At 58.3% G+C, this 27,838-nt stretch overlaps 2 protein-coding genes across 2 annotated transcripts; one reads left to right on the forward strand and one right to left on the reverse strand.

The window, feature by feature from the left end:
• Nucleotides 1–540: 540 nt before the first annotated feature.
• On the forward strand, nucleotides 541–23,185 carry PPFIA3 (PTPRF interacting protein alpha 3). Its single transcript, XM_079759982.1, has 29 exons — nucleotides 541–579; nucleotides 4,832–5,086; nucleotides 5,313–5,414; nucleotides 5,762–5,926; nucleotides 6,283–6,357; nucleotides 6,784–6,858; nucleotides 7,844–8,065; nucleotides 9,342–9,488; nucleotides 9,580–9,714; nucleotides 10,154–10,237; nucleotides 10,420–10,551; nucleotides 11,011–11,073; nucleotides 11,190–11,269; nucleotides 12,050–12,194; nucleotides 12,764–12,951; nucleotides 13,963–14,185; nucleotides 14,817–14,980; nucleotides 15,109–15,236; nucleotides 15,975–16,068; nucleotides 16,252–16,333; nucleotides 17,028–17,228; nucleotides 19,511–19,573; nucleotides 19,734–19,760; nucleotides 20,787–20,962; nucleotides 21,326–21,423; nucleotides 21,645–21,820; nucleotides 21,928–21,996; nucleotides 22,213–22,384; nucleotides 22,801–23,185. Exons 2-29 carry the CDS (start codon nucleotides 4,847–4,849, stop codon nucleotides 22,857–22,859), a joined length of 3,585 nt encoding a protein of 1,194 aa, XP_079616108.1. The 5' UTR covers nucleotides 541–579; nucleotides 4,832–4,846; the 3' UTR covers nucleotides 22,860–23,185.
• Nucleotides 23,186–24,012: 827 nt separating this feature from the next.
• HRC (histidine rich calcium binding protein) lies at nucleotides 24,013–27,578 on the reverse strand (the record flags this gene model as incomplete). The annotated part of the gene is made up of 6 exons (XM_079759659.1): nucleotides 24,013–24,049; nucleotides 24,230–24,266; nucleotides 24,707–24,761; nucleotides 25,027–25,095; nucleotides 25,592–25,662; nucleotides 25,736–27,578. 6 exons carry the CDS (start codon nucleotides 27,576–27,578, stop codon nucleotides 24,013–24,015), a joined length of 2,112 nt encoding a protein of 703 aa, XP_079615785.1.
• Nucleotides 27,579–27,838: the final 260 nt, after the last annotated feature.

A 27,838-nucleotide genomic window follows, 5' to 3' on the forward strand; every position in this document is an offset into this window, starting at 1 on the left:
GCTCCAGGTGACATCATCTCCCTGCCGGGCTCCGCCTCCCGCCCCAGCTGCCTCACGCCGCACGCCTATTGGCTGACATGTCTTGAGCCCCGCCTTCCGCTCTCCGCCCGCGCGACCCCTCCCGGCCCGTGCGGAGGCGGGGTTTAGCCTCCTGCCGGTGCCGACGCTGCCTCCCATTGGCCACTCAGAGCCGTCTGTCAGTCTCCTGTTAAAGGGGCCACGACCGCCCGGGAGCTGTTGGGGGGGAGGGAGGAGGGAATTTTGGGGGGGAAGGTGGGATTTTGGGGGCGCTGGTGGGCACCCCTGAATCTGGCGGCTGCAGCCTCGTGGGGGGAGGCTGAATGGTGACAGGGTTAGGGGACTATTTTAGGGGGTAGAGGGCTGTAAGACTGTGAGAGGGAGTGGGGTCCCCAGCGCCCAAGCCGGAGCAAGAGACGCGGAGCCCGCGCGAGCGGCGGAGACAGGGTTCCAGAGCTACAGATCCGGGCCCCGGCCGCCGCCAGGGGCCCCGCCCGGTCCCCCCACCCCACCCCACGTCCCTCCTGCAGCCCAGCTCCGCCCGCAGCCGCCGCGGACCAGGTAGGTAAGAGCCCGGCCTGCCAGGCAGCGCCCACCCAGGGGACCCCTCGCCTAGCTTTCCCCGCCTCTACGAGATGCTGGATTCCCTTCTTCATCCCCGGGGACCCCAGCGCCCAGATTTCACAGCCCAGCCCCAGAGAGTCAGGTGTGCCCCTCCCGGCTCTCAGAGTCCCCAACCAAACCCTAGAATCCCAGGCATACTGCCGCCTTGCGCCTCCTCCAGGGCCCAGGAGCCTGGATTTCAGTTCAACCCTGGGAACCCCTCGGGATCTAGATCCTCCTCCTCGGCCCAGACCGGAGAGCCCCAGACGCCCGCCGCGGCTGTGTCACACTCCCCAGGCGAGGGCCGCCCGTCCCCGGTCGCGTCCGCATAGTGCCCCTTTCGCGCACCCCGTCTGCCCACGTCCAGCCCTTCGGTTCCAGCAGCCGGCCGCGTCCCTCGGTCCAGGCCGGCCCGCGGCCACCCTGGACACAGGCCCGCTCTGGAGCTGTCCATGGTCAGCGCGCTCGGCAGCCTCGCCTCCCCCACCTCCTGCTGCCACCGCCAGAAAGGGGGCGCCGGCGGCGCGGGGATCCCCCCTGCCGCGCCTTTGACCCGGGGATACCCGGGCCCTCCCCGACCCGGACGCCCAGGACTCAGGGTTCCGCTGGCCAGGCTCTGGGCCCGGTCCTCAGCACCCTAGATTTCTGGGACCCCAGCACCTTCTTCAGGAGTCAAGGCTTCTGAAGGTTCCTGCCCTCTCCACCTTAGGGTAATGGGCATCCGGGGACCCAGGTTCCCAGCCTTTGTCCCTTTAGACACCCAGTTCAACAGCCCCTGTGCTCCTCAGGCAAATATACCCAGCCTCCTAGTACCCCAGCACCTGCCCCCTTAGGGATTCAGGCACCATGACTCTCCCTTTCGGGGACTCAGAATGCAATTGTTAATGCCATACTTTGGCATCTGCCTCCCCACCCCCTACCCCCGCCCCTGGAGACTAGATGCCTTGTCCCCAGCCCTGCACCCCCTCAGGGACCCAGGCGTTCAGATCCTAGCTTCTGTATTGGTCACCAGCCTATACTGAGGCCATCTGCCTCAGCCCTCCCCCCTAGCCCCTGTCCTTTACCTCCACAAGGATTCAGGAGTCCAGGTCCCCAGATCTGCTCTCCTCCTGCCCAGGTTTCTAGCTCCTCACCTCTTACTCTTAGGGACCCAGGTCCCCAAGGTCTCACCATCCCCCTATAAACTCCACAGCTCCCAGCGGCCTTGGCAGACTCCTGCCTCATCCCCATTTCATCTCAGTTGCTGGGCTGCCCGGGACTCTATTCTCTCCCCTGAGACCCATCCAGCTTCTTGAGATATTTCTGGCACCCCATTGCCTTCCGAGGCCCATATTCTCTGAACACGCTCTCTCAGACTGTGAGCCAAACATACATGCCTTCCTCCAAATGTGTTCTGTGGCCTAGGCTCATCCGATGATCTAGAACCTACTCACTGTCCTCCACATTTCCAGTTAAACATTGCCCTTGCGACACGCCACATTCTAGACTCTTTCTAGATCCTGGAACATCCCCAGTCAACATCTCGGTTCCATCGTCACCCAAGGCATGCTCTCAGTTCCAGGCTTGATGCTATGTTCTAGGCATGTCTTTTCCCAGATGAATTCAAATATCTAAACAACCCCCGCAAGCCAAATTCTGATCCCACTGTCTCTTGGGACAGGATCCAGTCCTTGCTTATTCTCTGCTAAAATTTCATGTGAGGTGTGTTCTAGGTTCCAGCCATATCCTTGGCATTGTTCTACATTCCATTCTCTTCCCAGGGACATTCTAAGTTCTAGAAGAATGTGTGTCTTCCAATTATGTGCTCTAGTCTTTATTTATTTATTTATTTATTTATTTATTTATTTATTTATTTATTATTGATTTCAGAGAGGAAGGGAGGGGGAGAGAGAGAGAGAGAGAAACATCAATGATGAGAGAGAATCACTGATCGGCTGCCTCCTGCACGCCCCCCACTGGGGACCGAGCCTGCAACCCAGGCATGAGACCTTGACCGGGAATCGAACCTGGGACTCTTCAGTCCCCAGGCCGAAGCTCTATCCACTGAGCCAAACCAGCCAGGTCATGTGCTCTAGTCTTTTAATTGTGCTATCCACTCTAGAATGTGTTTCCTGCTTCAGGTTCCATCCAATTCCACAGTCTGCAATCTAGAAGACTCCCACTGCAGTGTGCTACCTTATCTCTTCCTTCTCAGGTTCTAGGCCCATCGAATATTCCATCCCCACCTTCTCCGTCCCCCTTCTCCTTAGTATGATGTTGGTTCGGAATTGTCCCCTGGTGGATTGTGGGCTTCCTCCTCTTTCTGCCACATCGGCATTCTAAGCATGCTCTAGGCTCTCCCCTCGTCTGGAGTCTTCAGCTTAGAAATGTCCTCATTTCCAGAGCACCCTGTCTCTCCTTTGCCAGCTCAGGCCTCATGCCAGTAAATTCTCAATTCCAAGCATGCATCCTTCTACATCTTCCCCCAGGCACGACTAGGTTCCAGACAAGCTCCTTGCTACTGTCTAGGTTTTTCTTCACCTCCAGGGCATGTTCTGAACTCTAGAGCATCTCTTTTTCCTTCTGAGTTCTAGCATTGTCTAGACACACGATAAAACCAAGATTGCGAACCCTATTATACCCTCATCCCTGGTAGATTTTGCATTCTAGATTATGTCTCCCGACTAGGTTTGTTATGCATTGCATTAGGTATATTCTTAGATATCATTCTGAGGTCACCCAGTTGCTTTTTAAGTTATTGATTGCTCTTGGCTGGTTCCACGTTTCAGACTAGAATATGTCCCAAGTGCAGCTCTTACCCAACTCACATTGTAAACGTGGAGAGAGATGTTCTTTTTGCACTCTGTGCTATATCTACATGCCGGTGGCTTTCTAGATCTGTGCCCAGCGTTGCTGTGTTTTGTTTCCTTCTCAGTGCATTTGAAGTTCTAGAACAGCTTCCTTAAAGCATCTTGTGTTGCATGCCCTGACCAGGTTCTGGGTTTTAGATACCATGTTGTTTTGGGGCCTAAGGTTGGCCTGCCTTCTTATGAACATATTCCTGAATCTGGCCTCTGAGTGCTGGGATTCAGGTGTCTAGATTCTCAGATGTACCTGTTCAAAGACCCAAGGGACCCAGCTGCCTGCTCTCCCAGCACCCCCCCTCCCCCTCCTCTCAGGAGTCCAAGGCCCAGTCCCAGGCTTTAGACACAGTCCGAAAATTGGGTGGCGCTGGGAATTATCTACTCTTAGAACCGGTTATGCCACTGCCAGATGGGAGAGAGGGAAAGCGGGGAAGCAAATGAAAGTCCCTCCTGCTTTCGGCTGGGCCAGCTGGACCTGTCCGACCTGATGTGTGCGAGGGAGTGGCTCAGGAGAACTCCATTCATCTCCGCCCACAGCTTGTGCGCCCCAGCTCCTGGGTCCTGGGGGCCTGCCTGTTGGGTTCTGGGGGAGCAGGGGTCTGAAGGCTGGTATTTCTGAGTCTGAGGTTGGAGGCCTAAAGCCCAGACAGAGGAGAGGGTGTAGTCTCGGACTCCCGGGATTGGGAAGGAGGGGGCTGGAGGCTCAGACTCCTGAGTCTTGGGGCAGGAACTCCAGGACCTGATGAAGGAGGGAGCTGGATCTTGGTCACCTGGGTTGTGGGAGATGGCTAGCCCACCCCGCCCTCCTCCATGCTCCCCCCTCTCCATGTGGAGTGGGTCTTTAGATTCTTCTGGAGTTGAGGTCCAGATGAGAAATTGAAGAAGAGGGGAATAGAGCTGGATAGCAGCTAATCAGGCACCAGTGACCTAATTCTGTGACCCGAGTCCTGTGTCCTCCTGAAGTCATGGTCTGGCTGGGGCTCAGTTTTGTCACTCCTGCAGTGGGTTGAGGGGGATTCTTAGCATGGCCCAAATAAGTGGAGGCTGGCCTTCCCACATTCACTCAGGCTGTACCTGGGCCACCTGGCTTCGTTGTGGTGGACTAGGCTGGGCCTAGATTTGCTGTCGGTGCCTGATGGAGACTGACCTCAGTTTCCCCAAATGCTCTCACCCAGGTAGCCAGAGCAATGGGTTTCAGTTTATCCTATGCCATGATCTGAATGAACAGCCCTCAGTTTTTCCGGTGCAGTGCCTGGGCGGCTCTGCCTCAGTTTCCTCAATGTATTAGCAGGGTGGCCATGTCTGTTTCTCTGCCTGCGCCTTGACGAGGCCGGTCTCTGTTCCCTGCCCCTTCGCTGCCCCCGCAGGCCAGCACCGCCGCCATGATGTGCGAGGTGATGCCCACCATCAGCGAGGATGGCCGGCGGGGCTCGGCGCTGGGCCCGGACGAGGCGGGCGGCGAGCTGGAGCGCCTCATGGTCACGATGCTCACGGAGCGCGAGCGCCTGCTGGAGACGCTGCGCGAGGCGCAGGACGGGCTGGCGACGGCGCAGCTGCGGCTGCGCGAGCTGGGCCACGAGAAGGACTCCCTGCAGCGACAGCTCAGCATCGCGCTGCCCCAGGTCTGGGCGGGGCCGGGGCGGGGCCTCGAGCGGTGAAGGCGTGGAGGGGGCGGGGCATGACGCCTGGGAGGGGCCAGGGGCGGGCTCTGCCGGTGAGGGGCGGGGCCTGAGTCGCTGAAAGGGGCGGGGCTTATCAGGGAGGGCGGGGCTTTCCAACAGTTCGGTTCAATGAGGGAGGTGGGGAAGGACTGATCTGATTGTCCCGGTCTTGCCCACATCTGGACAGGAGTTTGCGGCTCTGACGAAGGAGCTGAACTTATGTCGAGAGCAGCTGCTGGAGCGGGAAGAAGAGATTGCGGAGCTCAAGGCCGAACGGAACAATACGCGGGTGAGCGCCTTGCTAAGCGGTGCGGGCGGGGCCTCGCGGTGCTGCTGTCTGACCACCTGGGGTCCTGTCTTCTCCCTGCTCCCACTTCACGGCTGGTGTCCTCTGGTCGCCCCACTCCTTCCTTCCTGTCTCTCCCCCTCTCCATAACGGTCTCTATTTCTGTGCCACTCCTTCCTGACTCCGCCCCTTACCTCGGATATCCCTCTCTTACTGACCTGTCTCCTTCCTTACCTTTTGCTTGGCTTCACCTCTTTCCCCATGTGTCCAACCCACCTGTCTGAACCACATTTCCTGTCTCCCCTTCCTCTCTTTCCTTGCCTCTTGGACCCGGTGTCCTGTCCCTGCAGCTACTGCTGGAACACCTGGAGTGCCTGGTGTCCAGACACGAGCGGTCACTGCGCATGACCGTGGTGAAGCGCCAGGCCCAGTCCCCGGGCGGGGTGTCTTCTGAGGTGGAGGTGCTCAAGGCTCTAAAGTCCCTCTTCGAGCACCACAAGGCCCTGGATGAGAAGGTATGAGAACGGAAGAGCCTGGCGGTAGAAGGGAAACCCGCAGGTGGCTGGGGCTGCCCTGAACTGGAGAGATTCTGGCTGTGGTTGGTTGGGGATGTCCTAAGTTGGGGGGAAAGTTGACTCCGATCGACTGGCTATGCAGACTGACCTGACTGGTTGATGATGGAAAAGTGAACGAGGGGCGGGGCTACCAGTGGCTGGGTTGCTTTGGCGGCAGGTTGGGGCTGCACATCCATTATAGATAGAGGAACTCTAACCTTCCCTCTGAGGCCCCGTTCCAGGGTGTTCTCCACCATGGCCAACTGTCCTAGATTGGATCTGATCTCCATCTCACTCCCGTCCTGCCCCATCCCCAGGTCCGGGAGCGGCTGCGGATGGCGCTGGAGCGGGTGGCTGTTCTAGAAGAGGAGCTGGAGATGAGCAACCAGGAGGTGAGGCCAAGAAGGGGAGGGAGGGACTAAGGAGCTCCCAATGGGGTGGGCTGATTCTGGGTTCCAGCATCTGTTGGGGGCAGGACCGGAGCAGAGGACGAATGGGGCTGGGCTATGGGGAGAGCCAGTGGGTTCCTGAGGGCTGCGAGGAGAACTGCCTAGTGAAAGTGAGACTGAGGTGAGAACCGGGGGCTGGGCCCGCAGGAAGAGCCCACTCCGCGGAAATGTTTGGATGGGAGAAGGCAGGGCTAAGGAGGACAGGAGGAAGGCCAAATGCCCTCCCTGCTGGGAAGCTGAGGAGAGACACAACGAGAGCCCGGGGTCTAAGGGTGGCCCCATAGCTCCCATGGCCTCTCCTGAGAGGGCTGGGGCCAGTGGGAAGGAACTAAGCTTCCTTTTGCACGGATCTCCCTTTCCCATTCCCAGACTCTGAACCTTCGAGAGCAGCTGTCTAGGCGCCGATCCGGGCTGGAGGAGCCCGGCAAGGACGGGGACGGGCAGGTAAGAGGTCAAGTCCTTCGCTCCCTTTGCTCTTATTGGTCCTCATCCCTCTGACCTCCACTCTCTCCTCTGGCTTTGTGATGGTCCCTTTTTTAAAAAAAAAAAAATACTTTTTTATTGATTTCAGAGAGGAAAGAAGAGAGAGAGAGAGATAGAAACATCAACGATGAGAGAGAATCATGGATTGGCTGCCTCCTGCACGCCCCACACTGGGGATCAAGCCCACAACCCAGGCATGTTCCCTAATGGGGAATCGAACCCTGACCTCCTGGGTCATAGGTCAGTGCTCACCCACTGAGCCACGCCAGCTGGGCTGTGATGGTCCTTTTAATGTTTGATATGATCCTCACTGACCCTGGGACATCTGAGCTCCTAGGACCTGATTCAGGTCACCTAGCTAGCTACTGTGACCTCCATGACATATATATATATATATATATATATATATATATATATATATATATAATTGATTTTTTACAGAGAGGAAGGGAGAGGAATAGAGAGTTAGAAACATCAATGAGAGAGAAACATCCATCAGCTGCCTCCTGCACACCTCCTACTGGGGATGTGCCCGCAACCAAGGTACATGCCCTTGACCGGAATCAAACCCGGGACCCTTCAGTCCGCAGGCTGACGCTCCATCCACTGAGCCAAACCAGCTAGGGCTATTTTTAAAAATTTTTATTGATTTCAGAGAGGAAAGGAGAGGGAGAGAGAGAGAGAGAGAATCATCAATGATGAGAATTATTGATTGGTTGCCTCCTCAACCCCCCTACTGGAACCCTGATGGGGAGTCAAACCGTGACCTCCTGGTTCAGAGTTCGATGCTCAACCACTGAGCTACACGGGCAGGCACCCTTACTGATCTTTGATTCACTCTGTCCACTCACCCCCCACCAACTTTGTTTTCACCTGGCATTTTCTTTCTATCTCTGTTTCCCCACTCTGGGTTCTGTGCCTTCCTTCCTCACGGTCCCCACTGCAGACCCTTGCCAATGGCCTGGGCCCTGGAGGCGAATCCAACCGGCGCACGGCTGAGCTGGAGGAGGCCCTGGAGCGGCAGCGCGCGGAGGTGTGCCAGCTGCGGGAGCGCCTGGCGGTGTTGTGCCGCCAGATGAGCCAGCTGGAGGAGGAGCTGGGCACCGCCCACCGCGAGCTGGGTAAGGCCGAGGAAGCTAACGTCAAGCTCCAGCGCGACCTCAAGGAGGTGAGGCCGGAGCCGCCGGTGGGTTGCCCTCTGCCCCCCCCATCCCCCCCCCCATAACCCTTCCCCATGTCCCTTCGCCCAAAGCCACAGAGCTCAGGAATGGTGGAACCCGAAGTCAGTTCACGAGCTGTGTAGACTCTCTCCCTCTCTGAGCCTGTTTCCTCGCCTGTAACATGGGACTTACAGCTTTGTCAGAGGGTTGGCGTGTGGCACATACCCAGTGGGCTCTCAGTAACCTTTCCTAGGGATGTGATCATCGGCAAATGCTCTTGTGCCTCTAAATTGAATTCCTGGGTCTGTATTTCAATCCATTCCGGGCTTAGGCTCCTGGATCCTAACTCCCATGCCCCAGGGGCTGCTGGGAAATGTAGGCATGGGTTCTTGAAGGAAGGCCCTGGATGAGAAAGAATAGTGAGCACTTTAGTTTCCTCATCCACTAGGGCCTTCACCTCAGGTTTTAAGCCTGCATGGCCCTGGGTCCCGATGGGAAATCTACCACCACAAGGGCTCCCAGACTCAGGTGCGTCTCCCACGAGACCCCAGAGCTCGTTTTCTGGGGTTCTGAGCCTGTGCTCCTCTGGGGGATCTTGGGAGATGCTGCCTCCCAGATGGGAGGGGCCTTTGTTCCCAGGAGACCCTAGGGCACTTGCTCTGTGACTTTAAGCCTGGGCTGTGCCACAAGTTGCTGAAACATCTAAGTCCTGGGCTTTAAAAATATATATATTTTTATTGCTTTCAGAGAGTAAGGGAGAGAGAGAGAGAGAGAGAGAGAGAGCGAGAGCGAGCAACATCAATGAGAGAATCATGGATCGGCTGCCTCCTGCACGCCCCCTACTGGGGGTCGAGCCAGGAACCCTAGGCATGTGCCTTTGACCAGAATCAAACCCGGGACCCTTCAGTCCCCAGGCCGATGCACTATCCACTGAGCTAAACAGGCTAGGGCTAAGTCCTGGATTTTTGAGGCAAGTGGTCCAAGACGAGTGGAGGGGACTTCCTATCCCCTGAGCCTCAGGGCCATTCACATGGGGAGGGTCTTCGCCAGTGCTGCTCACGGACAGTGTGGTACCACCATTTTCACTTTCAAGTGGCAGGGACCTAACGTTGGCTATTCCTGGGGGCTCCTGGCAGGTTTGGTTCCACCATTCTGACGCCCGGATGCCAGGGGACTTCATTTCCCAGGGTACCCTGGGGTGCCTGATTTGGGGTTCTAGGCCTAGGCTCCCCGCAGGGCCTTTTGGGGAGCTGTAGTCCACGCGGCCCTTTGCCACCTCTGCAGGCGTTGGCGCAGCGGGAGGACATGGAGGAGCGGATCACGACGCTGGAGAAGCGCTACCTGAGTGCCCAGCGCGAGGCCACGTCTCTGCACGACGCCAACGACAAGCTGGAGAACGAGCTGGCCAGCAAGGAATCGCTGTACCGGCAGGTGGGGGCGCCGCGGCTGGGAAGGGGCGCTGGGGACGAGGTCCTGGCCGCGAGACCCAGCTCCGCCCTCTCCCGTCCCTGTCCCGCCCTAGAGCGAAGAGAAGAGCCGCCAGCTGGCCGAGTGGCTGGACGACGCCAAGCAGAAGCTGCAGCAGACGCTGCAGAAGGCCGAGACCTTGCCTGAGATAGAAGCGCAGCTGGCCCAGCGCGTGGCGGCCCTCAATAAGGTGAGGGGCGGCCTGGGGCGGGGCCGGGAGGCTCTGGAGGAGGGGGCGGGGCCTGGCGTCTGGAGGAGGGGGCGGGGCCCGGAGGGGCGGGGCCTGGCGTCTGGAGGGGGCGGGGCCCGGGGCGGGGCCTGGCGTCTGGAGGGGCAGTAGTCATGCAGCCTGGATTCTGGATGAAAACTCAGTGCCTGGGGATTGGGGGAAGGGATAAAACTTGGAATGGGGGCAGGGTCTAGAGGTCTGGGACGGGGGTGAAGGGGTGGGGGGAGGAGTTCTCTAGTTTGGACTGGAAGGAGGGATGGCCTGGAACATGAACTGAGGAAAGGAACTGGGCCCGTACACAGATGAGGGCCGGGCCTGGTACCTGTCTTGGAGGAAGTGGGACTGGAGCCTGACTGGGACCCAGTGGGGCAAAGTCAGATGTCATGGTTCCATCCTGTAGGCTGAGGAACGCCATGGGAATTTCGAGGAGCGCCTCAGGCAGCTGGAGGCCCAGTTGGAGGAGAAGAACCAAGAACTGCAGCGGGTGAGAGAACGGCTAATGCAGCGAAGGCGAGGGCGGGGGCGGGGCCTGGGGCGGGGGCGGGGCCTGGGGCGGGGCGGGGCCTGGAGGCGGGCGGGGCCTGGGGCGGTAGGGGGAGCTCAGCAGGGGTTGCGCTCTGGACCCTGTGGGCTTGAGCACCCGCGGTCCCCTTCTCCTTTGGGCAGGCCAGGCAGCGGGAGAAGATGAACGATGACCACAATAAGCGGCTGTCCGAGACAGTGGACAAACTGCTGAGCGAGTCCAATGAACGGTTACAGCTTCACCTCAAGGAGCGGATGGGGGCGCTGGAGGAGAAGGTGCCCCCCAAGCCAGCACTCTGATAACCCTGCATCCTGGGCCACCTCTTGCCCAAATCCCTGGGCCCCAGATCTTTCCCCCAGACCCATAATCCGAGATCTCCCTAAACCTGGGCCTCCCGAATCCGACAGACTTCTTTGCTGTATTGCAGGGACCACTCTTTCACCTAAACCCCCCAAGAGCTGAATTCTGGGGCACCTGTACCCGGAGTTCTCGGCTTTTCCCCCAAGCCTCTTATCCTAGGGACCCTCAAACTGAATCCTCTGATTACACAGGATGTGGAATTCTGGGGCTCCCCGGAACAGGATCCCCTACCCCGCTGCATCTTTGGACCCACAACCCCCGTGTGCTCCAGCTCACCATCCTTGCACACCTCATTCATGGGGCTCCTCTCAGGCCCCCAGAGCATGTCCCTTTCAGGCTCCCCCCCCCCCTCACTGCATCCCTGTCCCCCACAGAACTCACTGAGTGAGGAGATTGCCAACATGAAGAAACTTCAGGACGAGCTGCTGCTCAACAAAGTAGGGAGGGGCCTGGCGGGAGGGCGGGGCAATGGCGGGCACTGCTGGGGTTGGGACCAGCCGGGAGGGGCTGTGCTGGGCACATTCTGACCGGACACCTCTGACCCTCCCCACAGGAGCAGCTCTTGGCAGAGATGGAGCGAATGCAGATGGAGATTGACCAGCTGCGGGGGAGGCCACCGTCCTCCTACTCCAGGTGACGGCAGCGCCCCTGCCCCCCTCTACCCGTGGACCCCCTTGGCCAAGCTCATCCTTTCTGATCCCTAGGTCTCCCCCACACCCACTCCACTCACTGCCTGTCTTCCGGAGACTTCCACTGATGGCTTTTATTTTTGACCCCTGACTTCATGACCACTGACACCAGATCCTTTCTCCTGACCTTTGACCTCAGATCCCTCTCTTAGTCTCCTGACCGAAGGCCCTTTCCTACCTCAGCTTTCTTTTTTTTTTTTTAAATTTTAAAATAGATTTTTAGAGAGAGGGGAAGGGAGAGGGAGAGAGAAACATCAATGTGATGTGATAGCAAAGCATCAATGGGCTGCCTCCTGCATGCCCCCTATGGGGGTGGAGCCCCCAACCCAGGCATGTGCCCTGATCAGGAATCAGGCCTGTGACCTTTCAGTACACAGCACAATGTCCAACCAACTGAGCCACACTGACCAGGGCTCAGCTTTTCTTTTCTTGACCCCTTAGTCTCTGTCTTCTTCTTTATGAATATGTTTTTAAAAATATGTTTTCTTGCTTTTTAAAGAGAGAGGGAGAGAGAGAGAGAGAGAGAGAGAGAGAGAGAGAGAGAGAGAGAGAGAGAGAACATCAATCGGCTGCCTCCTGCAGGCCCCCCCACTGGGGATTGAACCTGAAACCTGGGCATGTGCCCCGACTGGAATGGAACCGATGACCTCTTGGGGCACAGGACAACACTGGGCCAACTGAGCCACGCCAGCCAGGGCTCTGACTGTCTTCTCCATGCCCACAGGTCTCTCCCTGGCAGTGCCCTGGAGCTCCGTTATTCCCAGGCACCTACGTTACCTTCTGGTGCCCACCTGGACCCCTATGGGGCTGGCAGTGGCCGAGCAGGCAAGAGGAGCCGCTGGTCAGGGGTCAAGGATGAGCCCTCCAAGGTCAGCAGCCACTTCCGGGCCTGGACTGAGCAGGGCTTGGGAGGGCAACAGTGGGAACTGGGGTCTGTCACACGGGGCTCTGGAGGGGGGGGGGCTGGGTTGAGAAGCAGGGTCTCCTGGACCCATGCTCTCTTTTGTCCTTCTCCCACAACTCCCGCTTCCCCACCTGCCTGGATGTCTCTTCATGGAAACCCTGCTGCCTGGTGAGAACCTTAGAGGCATGATGGGGTGGTGAGGGGGATGGGTTCCGGGGGATGGTGGGCAGGGTGTGGAATCCTAGCATGGGTGGGGTTAAGTGAAGAAAGTAAGCGAGTTGGGTCAAAGACAACAGTGAAATCAGGGAGGGAGTGGAGTCATCAGAGGGTTGGGGTGGTCAAGAAAAGGGACCTGTCCAGAGACAAAGCAGGGCTGGAAGAAGGGTGAGGGCTCGATCGCAGGGCGAGGGCAGTCAGTGTCGGGACGTGGGCAGGGTCACGGAGCGTGGGCAAGGTCAGGAGCATTGAAGGACAACCCAAGGCCAATCTCCTCCCCCGCCCACCTGGGGCCCCTCTGTCTCCACACAGACACAGGAGTGGGAGCGATCTGCCCCTGCGGGGTCCATGCCACCCCCGTTCCCTGGGGAACTGGACGGCTCAGATGAGGAGGAGGCGGAGGGGATGTTTGGGGCCGAGCTGCTCTCCCCCAGCGGGCAGGCCGACGTGCAGACGCTGGCCATCATGCTTCAGGAGCAGCTGGAAGCTATCAACAAGGAGATCAAGTGAGCACTGGCCGGGTCCTCGGCACTGCCCTGCCTGCGCTCACCCCACGGCCCCGCTCACTGTGCAGTCTGATGTGAGGGCCAGAGCTAGCTCCTCTCCCACTGTCCTCAAGGAATTTCCCCAGCCCGACACGCCCTCCAGAAGTCTCCTATATGATATATATATCCCTCAGTCAAGTACTCACAATTTCCCAATACAGCAAAGACTAAACCTCCAAAACCAAAATTCTCAATCCAGTACATCAACAATCCTCCAGGACACCATGGATGTAATGGCTTCACACAAACAGTACCCAGAGAGTCCTGGCACCCCAAGATTCTCAACGCAAGCGCCCCATCCCAAAACACCAAGAACCTCACTTGAACCCATCAGGAACTGCAATTCTCCATACCAAGAATTTCTACCCAACAGATAATATATAACAAGAATTCTCAATTTATTAAGGCTCACCCATTTTATAAAGTACACCCCAGTTCCCCAGCAACTGCCTTATTTAGCAATTCCTTCATAGTACACCCTTCCTGGGCCCAGCAAATATACCAACATGACTACCATCTTCCATTCAAACTTGTTCTGACTTGAGTAATCAACTCTCATATACAAAATGATTCTAAGACTTTCCCAGATCCTGGGTTGACCTCTGAATCCCAGATCTCATCTTGATCTTATTATGCATTTGCTCTTGTCCTCCCTGAAACTTGATCTCTTTCCCATAAAAATCCCTTTATGATTTTCCAGAAGCACTTGGTTATCATCAGGGTCATCCTGATGCAGACCCTGACCATTGTCTCTAATCTGCTTCCATGACCCCCTGAGCCCATCATGACCCCTAACTCCCCTTGAATCTTGATGGATTCACATCATGAATCCACCAAGACCCTCTAACCTCGTGATGCCTTCTTCAGAGTTATTTTTGCCTCCCTAAGCTTTCTGGCTCACTGGGATCCCCAGACTCCCTCTCCCATCGTCTGCCTCAGTCCTCTCACCAGGCTCCCCCTTTCCCTCCTCAGGCTAATCCAAGAGGAGAAGGAGACAACAGAACAAAGGGCAGAAGAACTGGAGAGCCGGGTATCTGGCTCTTGCCTGGACTCACTGGGCCGCTACCGCAGTAGCTGCTCACTGCCCCCCTCCCTCACCACCTCTACCCTTGCCAGTCCTTCCCCTCCCAGCTCCGGACACTCAACACCCCGTCTGGCACCCCCTAGCCCTGCCCGTGAGGGCACCGACAAAGCTGTAAGTGTTCTGAAGTCTCCTTAGCTTGGTGGGGTGGGTAGGAGGTCAGAAACAGGACTCCCCAACAGATAGCAACAATAACTTCTCACACCAGTGGTTTTCAAAAGCAACCTTCCCTCCCCTAAAAATTCCAACTCAAAGGGCAAAGGGAGGACTGAGCCACTGGGCTCCTGAACCCTAACTTGTATTCTAGTTAGATCTGGTCTACCTTCACCAGTTTTATGCATTAAGTTTCTGCAAGTGATTTTTAAAAATGCTTCTGTGACTAAACATACATTTGAGAATGACCATTATATCCTCATAATTGACCTTTGAGGGATGCATAACAGATATTAATTTTACTTTATTGCCTGAAACCCAAGCTTTTCTGCATCCAGAACCTGTAACCTAGTGGCCACATAGATCCCACTACTGACACCATAAGCTAGAAACTATAAACATGGGCCTGTTTAGCTCCAGTGGGTCGGCAATCTTTGGCTTTACGTTTCATCCCACTTGACCTAGGCTACCTTCAGAAATGATACCCCAAACCAGAGATGTCTCATACTTCCCCCAGTAGATATTTCAACTAATGAGGAACCCCCAATATGACTCCAACTTAATCCAGCCTCTCTATCTTCTCTATCCCCAGAATCATGTCCCCAAGGATGAAGCTGGGGCTCCACGAGGGGAGGGGCCAGCCATCCCAGGAGACACCCCACCTCCCACTCCCCGCTCTGCCCGCCTAGAGAGAATGACCCAGGCCTTGTCCCTGCAGGCAGGATCTCTGGAAGATGGGGGGCCCTCACGGGGAAGGTCAGCAGGGACAAGAGATGGGACAAGGATGGGCTTGCTTGGGAGGATGAAATGGGAGTGGGCAAAGGCTTGGGATGAAAGGACGCCTCCCAGATGGGGTCTGCCCTCACTCTGTCCTGCTCATCCAGTGAAGGCACCCAAGATTCCCTGCACAAAGCCCCCAAGAAGAAGAGCATCAAGTCATCCATAGGTCGTCTCTTTGGCAAGAAGGAGAAGGGGCGAATGGGACCACCAGGACGGGACAGCTCCTCTCTGGGTGAGTACCCTGATTCTACTCCCTTCCTTCCTTCCTTCCTTCCTTCCTTCCTTCCTTCCTTCCTTCCTTCCTTCCTTCCTTCCTTTGTTTCTTCCTTCTTCTTTACATATTCACTTGACATTCATTCATGTCCTTGTAGATTTGGTAATTCATTTACAATGTGGAAGGGACAGGACTTGGCTGAGAAAGGGGGGGGTCGGGGGAGGGAGAAAGAGCCCTCTGTGGCCTGCTTGAGTGACGGGAGGGCTAAATCATATTGTTATTTCGTTTACCATTTAGAGAGAAGCATCCTAAAGGCAGAGCACCTGGTGTGCTGGAGCCTTCTTGTATTGGCTGTGAGAGCCAGTGGTTACATTTTCAGGCATTTTGTGAGTTGCTTGACATCACATTGGTAGCTTGGAATTGGCATAGTGGGATTATTTACACCGTAGAAATTGGCAAATGCTACAAATCAAGGAATATCTCCTTCCTCCTCATGGATCCAGCTAAACACTTGCCAGCACACCACCGCCACCCTGACAAGGCCAGACCAATGAATGCCCTACTTTGGGGTTATCTCCAATTTATTGCCTGGGAGGTGACATTGGTCCCTGTCTGGCTTGATCACTCCCTCTCTGAGGCCTCATTTACTATTCCCTTGGGGCCTCTACTCTCCTGGCTTCCTTCTCACCACCCCCAGCATGAAATATTCTGCTTCCCCCTGAGACTCTCCAAATGTTGGCCCCTCCCTGCCTCCAGCTGGAACACCCTCAGATGAGACGTTGGCCACTGACCCTCTGGGGCTAGCCAAGCTGGCAGGTCCAGGAGACAAGGACAGAAGAAACAAGAGGAAGTGAGTGTGGGAGTGGGGAGGGAGGGGAGGCTGACAAAGATTCCCGTGCATTTTGTTTTAACCTCCTGCCAGGATGTCTACATTCTTCACGAGTGTTTTGAGAGGGGGTGGTGGTGAAGGGGGCATCCAGTAGGGCCGGGTGTCTCTGCCCCTGAGAGCTCCTGCCCGGCCCCCTCTCCCCAGGCATGAACTTCTGGAAGAGGCCTGCCGCCAGGGCCTGCCCTTTGCCGCCTGGGATGGCCCCACCGTGGTCTCCTGGCTGGAGGTACTGGGGCCCAGAAATGCCCTGATTCCTGACCTTCAACCCCTGTGACAGCCCCACCAGTAGGGCTGGCTGGGTCCACCTAGCACCACCCTCCTAGCCCAGATGTGGGGATGGGTGAGGGTGGGGGATGCGGCCCTGGAAGGAATCAGACTTCCTGTGATCTCCTTCTTGTTTGTTCTCCTTCTCCCCCCACCCCTGCTCACTTTGGTCCTGGTCTCCTGTTGCATCTCTCTCTCTCTCTCTCTCTCTCTCTCTCTCTCTCTCTCTCTCTCGGATTCCCTGTCTATTTTTCGGCTTCTTTCTTCATCTCTGTGTTTTTGTCATGGCCCATATTTCTCCCCATGTCTCTCTCCCAATGTTTTTGCTCCTTTCTCTCCCCATGCCTGTCTCTCATCTCTGTGTGTCTCTCCTGATCTCTGTCTCTCTCCCTTTTGATGCTGGCATTGCCTTTCTGACTCTCCTCCTTTGTCTCCCTGCGTCTCCCTCTGACTCACGCCCCTTTGACTTGCTCTTGGTTTCTTCCCACTGTGAACGTTGTGTCTTTCTGTTCTTCCCCCACTTGCCTTCCCCCACCTCTCTGTCTCCGTCTCTCCCTTTCTCTCTGTCTCTCCCCCATCTCTCCCATTTCTTCCCTTATGTTATATTGTCTGTCTCCCCTTTGCCTGTCTCTCTCTTCCCCCCTTCGCTGGTCCAGCTGTGGGTAGGCATGCCTGCGTGGTACGTGGCCGCCTGCCGGGCCAATGTCAAGAGTGGTGCCATCATGGCCAACTTGTCCGACACGGAGATCCAGCGAGAGATCGGCATCAGCAACCCGCTGCACCGGCTCAAGCTGCGCCTCGCCATCCAGGAGATGGTCTCACTCACCTCACCCTCCGCTCCCGCCTCCTCCCGCACAGTGAGTGTCCAGTGGCCAATCCCAGCCCTTGCTGCCTCAAGGCCCCGCCTCTTGCCTTCAGACTAGCCAATCCAGGCCTGCTTATTCCAGCTCCTTCCCATAGACCTATTCTCCCTTTATGCCACCAGGATTATCTGGGGGGCGCGGCGGGGGGGGGGGGGGGGGGGGGAGAGGTCTTCCCTCAGGTCTCCCTGCCTCCCCTGTACCCCTAAACTTCAGTCTGTCATCAACCGCAGCCAGAGGGACCCATCCTGGAGAATAAGACAAACCCATGTGGTTCCCCGAAAGGCCCTTGATGAAAGGCCATTGCCCCCTCCTTCCCTCACTCTGCTCCTTGGCACCAGCTTTTTTTTTTTTTTTTTAAACATATTTTTATTGATTTCAGAGAGGAAGGGAGAGGGAGAGAGAGATAGAAACATCAATGATGAGAGAGAATCATTGATGAGCTGCCTCCTGCATGCCCCACACTGGGGATCAAGCCTGCAACCCAGGCATGTGCCCTTGACCGGAATCAAACCTGGGACCCTTCAGTCCACAGGCTGATGCTCTATCCACTAAGCCAGTGGTCGGCAAACCGCGGCTCTCGAGCCACATGCAGCTCTTTGGCCCCTTGAGTGTTCTAACGCCACTTCTTCAAAATAGACTCGCCCAGGCAAAAACCGACTTCTGCGCATGGGCCACGAAGTTTCAATCGCACTGTACGTGCGCGCCCGCACGTAGTATTTTGTGCAAGAGTCACACTCAAGGGGCCAAAGAGCCGCATGTGGCTCGCGAGCCGCGGTTTGCCGACCACGGCTCTAAGCCAAACCAGCTAGGGCATTGACACCAGCTTTTGCTTGCAGCACCCCTCCCCTCCCCGTTTTCCCCAAGGCTGGCTCCTCGTCATCCCTGAGGTCGCAGCTCAAGTGTCACCACCTCCAAGAGGCCTCTCTCACTCAACAGCTAAACTAGTCACCTGCCCATCACCCAAGGACATTAGCACCTAATTTTCCTCCATAGCATTCACTGCCTTCTAATGTTTTATCCTTTCATTCCATACAGAAAATTATGTGTACGGTGCCTAATTCAGCAGTTAACCCTTTGCCACACTCGCTGTGCACACGTGTACGTGTGTCTCTGAAGCAGTCGAATGTAATGTGTGGACATCATAACACGTTAGCCCCCACATTACTTCAGCGGGCGTCTCCTAAAAATAGGAACTTTCCCCTACACAGCCACCATGCCCTTGTCACGCCTAAGAACGTGACCGTTATTGTTCATTTCATCTACTGTTCAGTCTGTACTCAAAGTTCCCCTTGCACATCCCAGTCTCTATGACTGTGTCTGGCACTTAGGAGTCATTACATATATATATATATATATATATATATATATATATATATATATATATATATATATTAAAAAAGATCTTTTATTGATTTTTAGAGAGAGGAAGGGGGAGGGAGAGAGAGAGTGAGAGGGGGAGAGAAACATCCGTGGGAGACCGAGACATGATTGGTTGACTCCTGCACACCCCCTACTGGGGATCAAGGCTGCAGTCCCCGCATGTGTCCTGACCAGGAATCCAACCCGCAACCTTTTGGTGCCTAAGAAGACGCCAACTGAGCCATACCGGCCAGGGCACACATGATTGAGTCCATGTATGAATTCCTGACTCCTGGGGTTGTTGGGAGCAGGTGCTCCATAAATGTGAACACACGTCCTCCTTCCCGGGAACATTTGTCCCTTTGCTGTATAGGCCACCTCACTCCGAATCCTTTCTGTGCCTTTGTGTGAAGAGAGGGGATGTCCTGGGCTCAGGGCCACATGGCAAAATGCCCAGCAGGCCCCCAACGGAAGCCTGAATCTGTTCAGCTCCGAAGCCCAAGTTCTGATCCGCAGCAGGTGCTCAATACAGGATCATTCCTGCCGAAACCGGTTTGGCTCAGTGGATAGAGCGTCGGCCTGCGGACTGAGGGGTCCCAGGTTTGATTCCGGTCAAGGGCATGTACCTTGGTCGTGGGTGCATCCCTAGTGTGGGGTGTGCAGGTGGCAGCTGATCGATGTTTCTAGCTATCTATCCCTCTCCCTTCCTCTCTGTAAAAAATCCATAAAAATGTATTTTAAAAAACAACAAAACAACACAAACAAAAAAACACGATCATTCCTTCTCTCTGGCACTGGCTGGTCCAAGCAGTAGACTGTGTATAACGGTGCATGACCTGACCTCCAGGAGTGTGCCCCCTCCCTCTCTCGGTCTGGAAGTCCCCTCTCGCCTCCCGTAACACCCCGTGGCCCCTCAGTCCACAGGAAACGTGTGGATGACACATGAGGAGATGGAGTCCCTTACGGCCACGACGAAGCCTGTGAGTGCCCCCTGCCGGCGGCTTTGGGGGTGGCACTAACTCTCTCTCGGGAGGGGCGGGGCGAGTCTGTGGCTGTCTGTCCGTCTGTTCGTTCCTCCCGCCCTCCTTCGCCTGCCCCTTAACCCATCCCTTCTTTCCCCTCTTCCCACTAACGGGTCAGGAGACCAAGGAGATCAGCTGGGAGCAGGTAGGGGGCGCGGGGCGGGAAGTGGGCGCATGAACAGGTTGTGCACGCTGCATGGACGCCCCTTCTTCTCCGAGCCCCGCCCCTATCCTCGCTGGAACATTCCACCATCACCGCGGGGGGCGGGGGGGCTGTGCGGAGCTCGGCTCTGGACTGCCTCACGGTGGCTTTGTGGGGGCCTGGTGCACGGGCCATTCCATTACCGTGGGTTGTGGGGACTCCTCCGGGGGTTGTTCTATTGCTCTGACCAGAGGAGACTGTGCACCCGTTTTCCCGCTGGCTGAGCGGAAAGGACTGTCCCCGTGTGCGGGGCAAAGGGAGGGGGCATTGGGGAGGGGGTAGCTCGTCTGGCTGAGAAGTTGGGGAGGCGGCGCTCCACTGCGCTCTCAAGAAGGGGGAGCAGGAACCCACCTGTTGTCCAGAACTGTGTGGGCCCCGGCTCTTTGCTTCCGGTCAGGGGGAAGGCATGGATGGTTTCCTTCTGCTCAAGTCCGTGAAGGACTTTGGGCTGATCCAGAATATTGTCCTAGGCCGGGTTCAGCATTAAACTGGTATTTTGGGGGAATGTGCAAGAGTGATGGATGAATCCATTACTCTCTGCGGTGGGGAGCGCTATGCTGGAAGAATCCATTATGTTGACTCGGGGGAGAGTAGTGAGGTTGGACTGGTCTGTTCTGAGTTGGGACCATGTGAGACCAGTGCTTCTCAACCTTTAATGTACAGTTCACATCACCTGAGGACCTTGTGAGAATGCAGGCTCTGATTCAGTAGCCGGGGGCTGAGATCCTGCAATTCCAGCAAATTCGCAGGCGGTAGTGACGCTGTGGGTCCAAGGAGCACCCTTGAGCAGACAAGGCTCTGTCCTGTCATGCTGAGGGAGCGGGAGACACCTTTGGATGGGTCCACTGTCCGGCTCAGGGGTGGAAAAAGCACGACCTTGGGTTGGGGGGCGTTAGACTGTACCCTTGCATACATACATGGGAAGGGGTCCGAGGGCCTGACCCCTCCCCTGCCTGCCCCCGGCCCCAGATCCTGGCATACGGCGACATGAACCACGAGTGGGTGGGGAACGACTGGCTGCCCAGCCTGGGGCTGCCCCAGTACCGCAGCTACTTCATGGAGTCGCTGGTGGACGCCCGCATGCTAGATCACCTCAACAAGAAGGAGCTCCGCGGCCAGCTGAAGATGGTGGACAGCTTCCACAGGTGGGGTGCCGCCGGCGGGCCGGGCCGGGGGCCCCACTCCTGCAGGGTCTGGGCCAGTGGGACCGGTGGGGGGGGGTCTCCGGAAATCGACCCCCGTGCCCCTCCCGTCAATAAGATGGCCCGCTAGGAAAAGTCCACATTCTGAGACAGCTTGGCTAGTTGAGGCCACACCCCTTCCAGGTCTGCGAATAAGAACCGCCCGTTGAAAGCACCCCAGCTTTGAGGTCGGCAATCACTAGACCTGACCCAATGGACTAACTCTGACCTCTCCCAGAAGGCCAGGCAGTGGGGAGGGCACCACGGGAGCAGCAGTCACTGGGGTGGGGAAGGCCCCTCTGTGACCCCACTTCCTCTGCTGCTCAGGGTGAGCCTGCATTACGGGATCATGTGCCTGAAACGGCTCAACTATGACCGGAAAGACTTGGAGCGGAGGCGGGAAGAGAGTCAGACCCAGATCCGAGGTGAGTAGGAGAGGGTAAGAGTCCCTGTGGGAGCCAGGTGGCCAGGTTTGGGGCAGGGCTGGAGAAAGGTGATCGATTAGACGAGGGGAGGGAGGCAGGAAGAGAAAAGCGCTGCCATAAACCATGGGGTGGAGCCAGTGAAGGAGGCACCGCCAGGAAAGAGGGTGAAGGTCTGGGCTAAATTGGACGTGCCTGCCGCTGAGGGTTCCTTTGGTCCCCAGATGTGATGGTGTGGTCCAATGAGCGGGTCATGGGTTGGGTGTCCGGACTGGGACTGAAGGAATTTGCCACGAACCTCACGGAGAGCGGGGTGCACGGGGCGCTGCTGGCCCTGGACGAGACCTTTGACTACTCCGACCTGGCCTTGCTCCTGCAGATCCCCACGCAGAATGCACAGGTGAGCGGCCGCTTGGCCCGGATCATACTGGGCACCCCCACCTCGCAGTCTGCACCCCCACCTCGCAGTCTGCAAGCTGCAACCCCTTTCCCACCTCTCCTCCCCAGGCCCGGCAGCTCCTGGAAAAGGAATTCAGTAACCTCATCTCCTTGGGCACAGACCGGCGGCTGGACGAGGTGGGCGCCGCCGCTCAGGAGGCTCGGCTCCTGGCACCTTCAGGGTGGGGGCTGAAGGGGTGGAGCTTGACTGCCCAGAGTCGGGGGTTGGAGGCGGGGCCAGGATGGGGGCGGGGTGGAAGAAGCGGCGAAATGCGGAAAGGGGTGGAGTCCACGGAAGGGGCGGGGCCAGAACCGGACCCCGGTCCCACACTGGAGGCCCGGCTCTGTACCTAGGACAGCGCCAAGTCCTTCAGCCGCTCCCCGTCCTGGCGGAAGATGTTCCGAGAGAAGGACCTCCGAGGTGTAAGCCCCGACTCAGCCGAGATGTTGCCTCCCAACTTCCGTTCGGCCGCGGCAGGGGCCCTGGGCTCGCCGGGGCTCCCTCTTCGCAAGCTGCAGTCGGAAGGTGGGCGGCTCCCCTCCTTCGGGGTGGGCAAAGGACCAACTCCCCACTCCAGAGGCCTCCTCCTCCAGGTTCTGAAATGGCCTGGCCCGTTCTCCCCCGCTCACGGCACGTGGGCCGCTCCCATATGCCAGCTCTCTCCTCCGGGTGCGGGATGGATTAATCTCGCACCCTCTTTCCAGGGTGGGGGAATGAACTCGCCTAGTGTCGTCTGGGGCACCTTGGACGAATCTGCGGGAAAGGGAGGGAAACCGGCGAAGATGCAGGCTGTCTGTCGTTTCCGAAGGGGAATTCCAAGGAAGGAAGCTTGGGGTTGAGGATCGGAGAAACCCTGGGGAGGGCAGGGCGTGCGCGTGCGCGTGGGTGTGGGTGGTTGTGGGTGCGCGCGCCCGCTGAGCCGCTGCTCGCTTTCCCTCCAGGCCAGACTTCTGGGAATTCCCGGGCGGACGGCGTTTCGGTCCGGACCTATTCCTGCTAGTGCAGGCCTCCAGGTGAGGACTGCACTGGGCGATCCTGGGGGTTTGGGGCAGCACAACGGATCCTCACTGCTCCACGTACTGCCGGCGTCGGTGTAGGTGACCTCACCCGGATGAAGCATCTCCCAGAGGCCGGGCTGCCTCCCCTCCTGCCCGGCGTGGTCTCGCCGCGGAGCGCGGCTGGGAGCTCGCGCCGCCGACTGGACCATCTGCACAGACTGGAGGGGAGCGCGCGTCCCCGCCTCACGAATGGACTGGGCCTGGACCAAACCACGCGAACTGGACCGAGAGGGGGAAAGGAGAGGGCAGGAAGAAATCCCGCCCCACACTTCCATCTCCCTCGTCTCTACTTTGTAATTTATTGATCAGTTTCCGACGGGAGACGGGTGCCCATCCCCCACGGGAAGGGGGCGGGGCTGTCCTCCCGGGCCGCATGCGAGGAGAGGCTGCCCCCTCCCCTTTCTCCCTCCCCGGTCGCGGGGCCCCAGTCTTCCTTCTCCGTCCGAAAGGGGGGGAGGGGGGACTCGCTGCTACAAGCCTCGCCCCCCAGTGCCATTCAGCCCCGCCCGCCGCCTCCGGTGCCCGGTGGCCTGAGGTCCGCTGTGGGCGGGGGTCCCTCTCCCCAGTGTCTCGTGTCCCCGGGGCCCTCCGCCCCCCGTGCTGTGGCCGTGTCCGTGCCCCAGGGGTGGGGGGCGCAGAGTGCGCTCCCCGTTCCCCTCCGGCTCCGGGGTTTGCATGGGAGAATCCTCTTTCCACGATGCCACTGGGCGATGTGGCGCGGGGGGGAGGGAGGGCGGTGGGAAGCCCTCGCCCCAGACTCCCGGTCGGCCTCCCCGCCTCAGGCGTCACTCAGTGATCACGGGTAAAGAGAACTGTTTCAAAAAGCGCCCGTGTTGACTGACTTATTTATCTATCCGGACCCCAAACCAACCAACCACCCCGAGGTCCCGGAGCACAGGCTCTGCTCCCTCTGACCCACGAGCCCCAAGTCCCCGGTCGCCACCCGAATCCCTCGGTGCCCCGGGAAGCCAGACCCAACGCCTGACAATGAGGTTTCGCGGTCACGTTTATTCAGAGAAATAAATATGGCTCGTGGGAAGGCGTTGGAGGGCCAGGGAGGGACGTCCGCGCCGCAGCCGCAGCCGCGGGGCCGGGTTAGGGTTCGGGAGTTTCCAGCATGTCCGCCAGGGCCCTGGAGAGGAGGACGCAGAGGTTAGCCCACCGACGTGTCCAAAGCGCACCCAAGGGCGCGGAGCGATCGTTAACCTTCCCATTCAGTAGTCCCAGGGGCCAGGCAGCCCGGGGTCGTCCAGGAGCTCGGGGGGGCAGCGCTTCCCTAACCAGGGCCCTCACGTCCCCTCCACACACTTACCGGTACAGGGACGAGGAGAAATAGTCGACGTAGCTTCCTATAGGAGAGAAGAGAGGACAGGTTTGAGGGGTGCTCCACGGGCGAAATTAGGGGTCACTTTTCACCGCGTCCCGGATCAAGCCAGCTCCGCCCTCTTTTCCTAATTCCTTCCCCAAACCGAGTGCCTTCCCCTGGGATGCCTTTGAGGGTCCCGCTCGGTCCTCCTTCAAGTCTTCCAGCTTTGGCCCCGCCCACTCAGTTCTAGGCCCGCCCCTCCACCCGGCCCCCAATCTTGCCTCCAAGGCTTCAGCATCGATCCCCAACCTCCTGTTTGCGCAGGCCCCGCCCCTCCGTCCTCGCCGGCTCCACCCACAGACTCAGCCTTGACCTAGCCGCCACGCCTCGCCTCGCCCCACAACCTCCCAGCCCCCACCAGGATTCGCCTCCCTGGGCCCCGCCCCTTCCTCAGGTTTTCCCCGAGACCCCCACCATGCTTACCTGGGGTGCAGACAGTTTCGCAGACCAACGGGCAGAGGTAGCAGAACTGGCAATGCTGGGAGGGGGAGGGGGAAAGAGAGTGAGTGGCAGGAGGCGGTCAAAGGCAGAGTCAGGATGGGGGCGTGGGATGGAGGCTTGCTAGGTGGAGGTCAAGGTCAGAGGCAGGATTCCAGTGTGGAGTCAAGGCTGCATCGGCGGCAAGGGGTTTGGCCGGTTTGAGGGCAGAGGCCAGGATTGGGGGCTGGGGGTGCTCAGATGGTCCCGGGCCATCCTGAGGAGGGCGTGGAGCCTCGAGTCCTGGGGGGCAGGGGGTGTCTCACCTGGCATTGGTCACAGTGCTCCCCCATGTTCTCCTCGTCACAGTGACAGTTCTCACACTCAGTGCATCGCTGGGGACCGGAGGGGGCTGGTTAGACTGAAACTTAACCCCTTTTGGGAGCCACCTGCCAGGCTCCCACCCTTCCCCCAACTCCTCACCCTCATTACCTCCCACCCTGAGCTCAGTATCGTCCCCCAAAGCCACTTCTCCCGGCTTGGTTTCCCCCCATCACTGTGGGCGCGACCTGAGGATGCTCCCTTCTCCCCCTTTTTTACTTCCCCACAGCCTGTCATGCCCCAGCCCCAGGGTCACCCTCCTCTCCCGGCTCCTTGTCGAGGACCCTCCTCTCTCCTTACACCCTCCGGTGCCGCTCAGGCCTCACCCTCCCCTTCCTGGACCATGGCCCCAGCCTCCTCCATCAGCTCCTCGCCTCCAGTCTGTCCCCTAAATGGCTGGAACTGCCCCCGCCCTTTCTTTGCTCAGCCCCGCCCCCCCCCCCCCCCCCCCCCGGCAGCCCCGGGCACTGGGGCCAATTCCAGGGACTGCGTGGTGGGCTGGGGACGTACGTTGCAGAAGGAGCAGTAGCCACACAGGGACCCTGGCTGGTAGCTGCCGTCCTCCTGGGCATCGTGCGGACCTGTGGGGACGGGAGGGCAGCAGTGACCCACACGGACGCGGCTCCTCCCGCTCCCACCAGGCCGATCGCTTACCGGCTTCGCCACTCTCTTCCTCACTGGAGCCACCTCCAGCCACCTCCCTCCTGGCCAGTGGGTTGGGGATGATGGTGAACGGGAGCTGGTTTTCCTCTAGCCCCTCCTCCTCCTCGTCTTCCTCCCCCTGGTGGTCTTGGCTCAGTGGGGCCTGAACCTCAGTCCTCTCTCCTCTCCTCTCTTCCTCTTCTTCTTCCTCCTGCTCCTGCTCCTGGCTCAGGCTGAGGCCATGGCCTTCCTCTTCCTCTTCCTCGTCCTCCCGGGCCAGGCTGCCTCGGTGGGTGCCTTCTTCTCCCTGCTCTGGACCTTCCTCCTCCTGCGAACTGCGCTCTTCTTTTTCCTCTTCCTCTTCCTCCTCAGAATCTCTTTCCCCCAAATGGCTTCTGTCCTTGACCCCCGTGTGCTCTGGGGCCTGGGGGCTAATTTCTTTGATGGACACTTTCTGGCCGGTCTCTTCGTCGCTGCGGCCTTGTTGACGATGGCTGGGAGCTTGGTGGCCAAGCTTGGCAGCGCTGTCCTCATCTTCCTCCTCGGGGACCCCGTGGGGGTGAGGGCCGGGGACGTCTGTGTTATACTCATCTGCGAAGTACTCCTCCTCGGCGCTCCTGGAGCCTGGTGGTTGGTAGCTGGCCACGTGGTGACTGAACTTGACTGTGACCTCCTCCTCCTCATCTCCTAGGCTGTGGGGAGCATGTCTGGGAAGCTGGTGCCAATGTTCCGTGGACACATCCTCACCCTCATCCTCCTGGTCTCCATGGCTTTGATGTCCACGGCTGAGGGCATGATGGTGGTGTCCGTCCGAGACAGCATCGTCTTCCTTCACGTGGCCATGGTGCCTGTGGGCCAGGTGTCCATATTCGGTGGAGACATCCTCCTCCTCGTCGTCATCTTCTTCTTCTTTGTGGCCGTGGTGTCCGTGGCCAGGGACATGGTGGTGGTGTTCATCTGAGTCGTCTTCATCCTCTTGCTTGCTATGGTCTTGGTGCCTGTACGCCACCCAGTGTCCATACTCAGGGGAGGCATCGTCATCATCATCATCATCATCATCATCGTCGTCATCATCATCTTCTTCTTCTTTGTGGCCTTGGTGTCCATGGCCAGGGACATGGTGGTGGCGTTCATCTGAGTCATCTTCATCTTGTTCCTTCCTGTGGCCTTGGGACCTGTGGGCCTGGAGTCCATACTCATTAGAGATATCATCATCATCTTCATCATCATCATCATCTTCTTCTTCTTCTTCTCTGTGGCCTCGGTGCTTATGGGCCTGGTGTCCATACTCAATAGAAACACCCTCCTCCTCATCTTCCTCCTCCTCCTCTTCTCCGCCTCCTCGGTGTACGTGCCTCATGATGTGATGTTGATACTCACTGGACACAACTTCGCTCTCATCCTCGTCTTGATGGCCGTGGCTCCCGTGGCTCCCGTGGCTGGGGAAGGGGTGCCCATGCTCTGCCGAATCGTCCCCGTCCTCATTCCCGTGGCCGCGCTCTGTGAAGGCCTCCTCATCGGAGACATTCTCCTCTCCAGCCTCGTGGCCTGGGAGCCGGTGACCGTATTCCCTGGAGACACCCTCGTCCTCTTCTCCGTGGTCTCGGGGGCTCCAGAACGGAGGCCCGCGGTCCGTGAAAACATCCTCGCTCTCATCGCCGTGGCCTCTGTGGCCGTGGATGGGGTGGCCAAGCTCACCTGACATGTCCTCCGAGGAGACGCCTGCATTGCTGTTCCAGTTGCTGGGGCCGGGCCCAGCCCCTCTCAGCTGCTGGGTCACAGCCGGAGGGAGGAGCAGGCTGGCCACGGCAGCCCAGAGGAGAGACGTGTGCAGCCACAGCCCGCGGTGGCCCATGGGGACGGACGGGCAGCAGGCCTTCTCCCAGGCCGGCTCTGGTTGCCACTTGCGGCGATGTGGATGAATGTTGGGGGCTCTTGTCTCTTCTGGAGTCTTTCTCTTTCTCTCTGTCGCTCCTTTGCTGTGGCTCTCCCACCTTTGCCCGTCTGCCTTCCTCTGGCCCTTGCTGCCGGCACTGGACACCCCGGTGAGGCAGTCTCAGGAGCCCCCTGACCCCCCTCCCAGGCCCTCCCTCCCACCTGCCAGCCAATAGGGTC

Source organism: Cnephaeus nilssonii (assembly GCF_951640355.1).
Source record: "Cnephaeus nilssonii genome assembly, chromosome: 20".
Classification (NCBI taxonomy): domain Eukaryota; kingdom Metazoa; phylum Chordata; class Mammalia; order Chiroptera; family Vespertilionidae; genus Cnephaeus; species Cnephaeus nilssonii.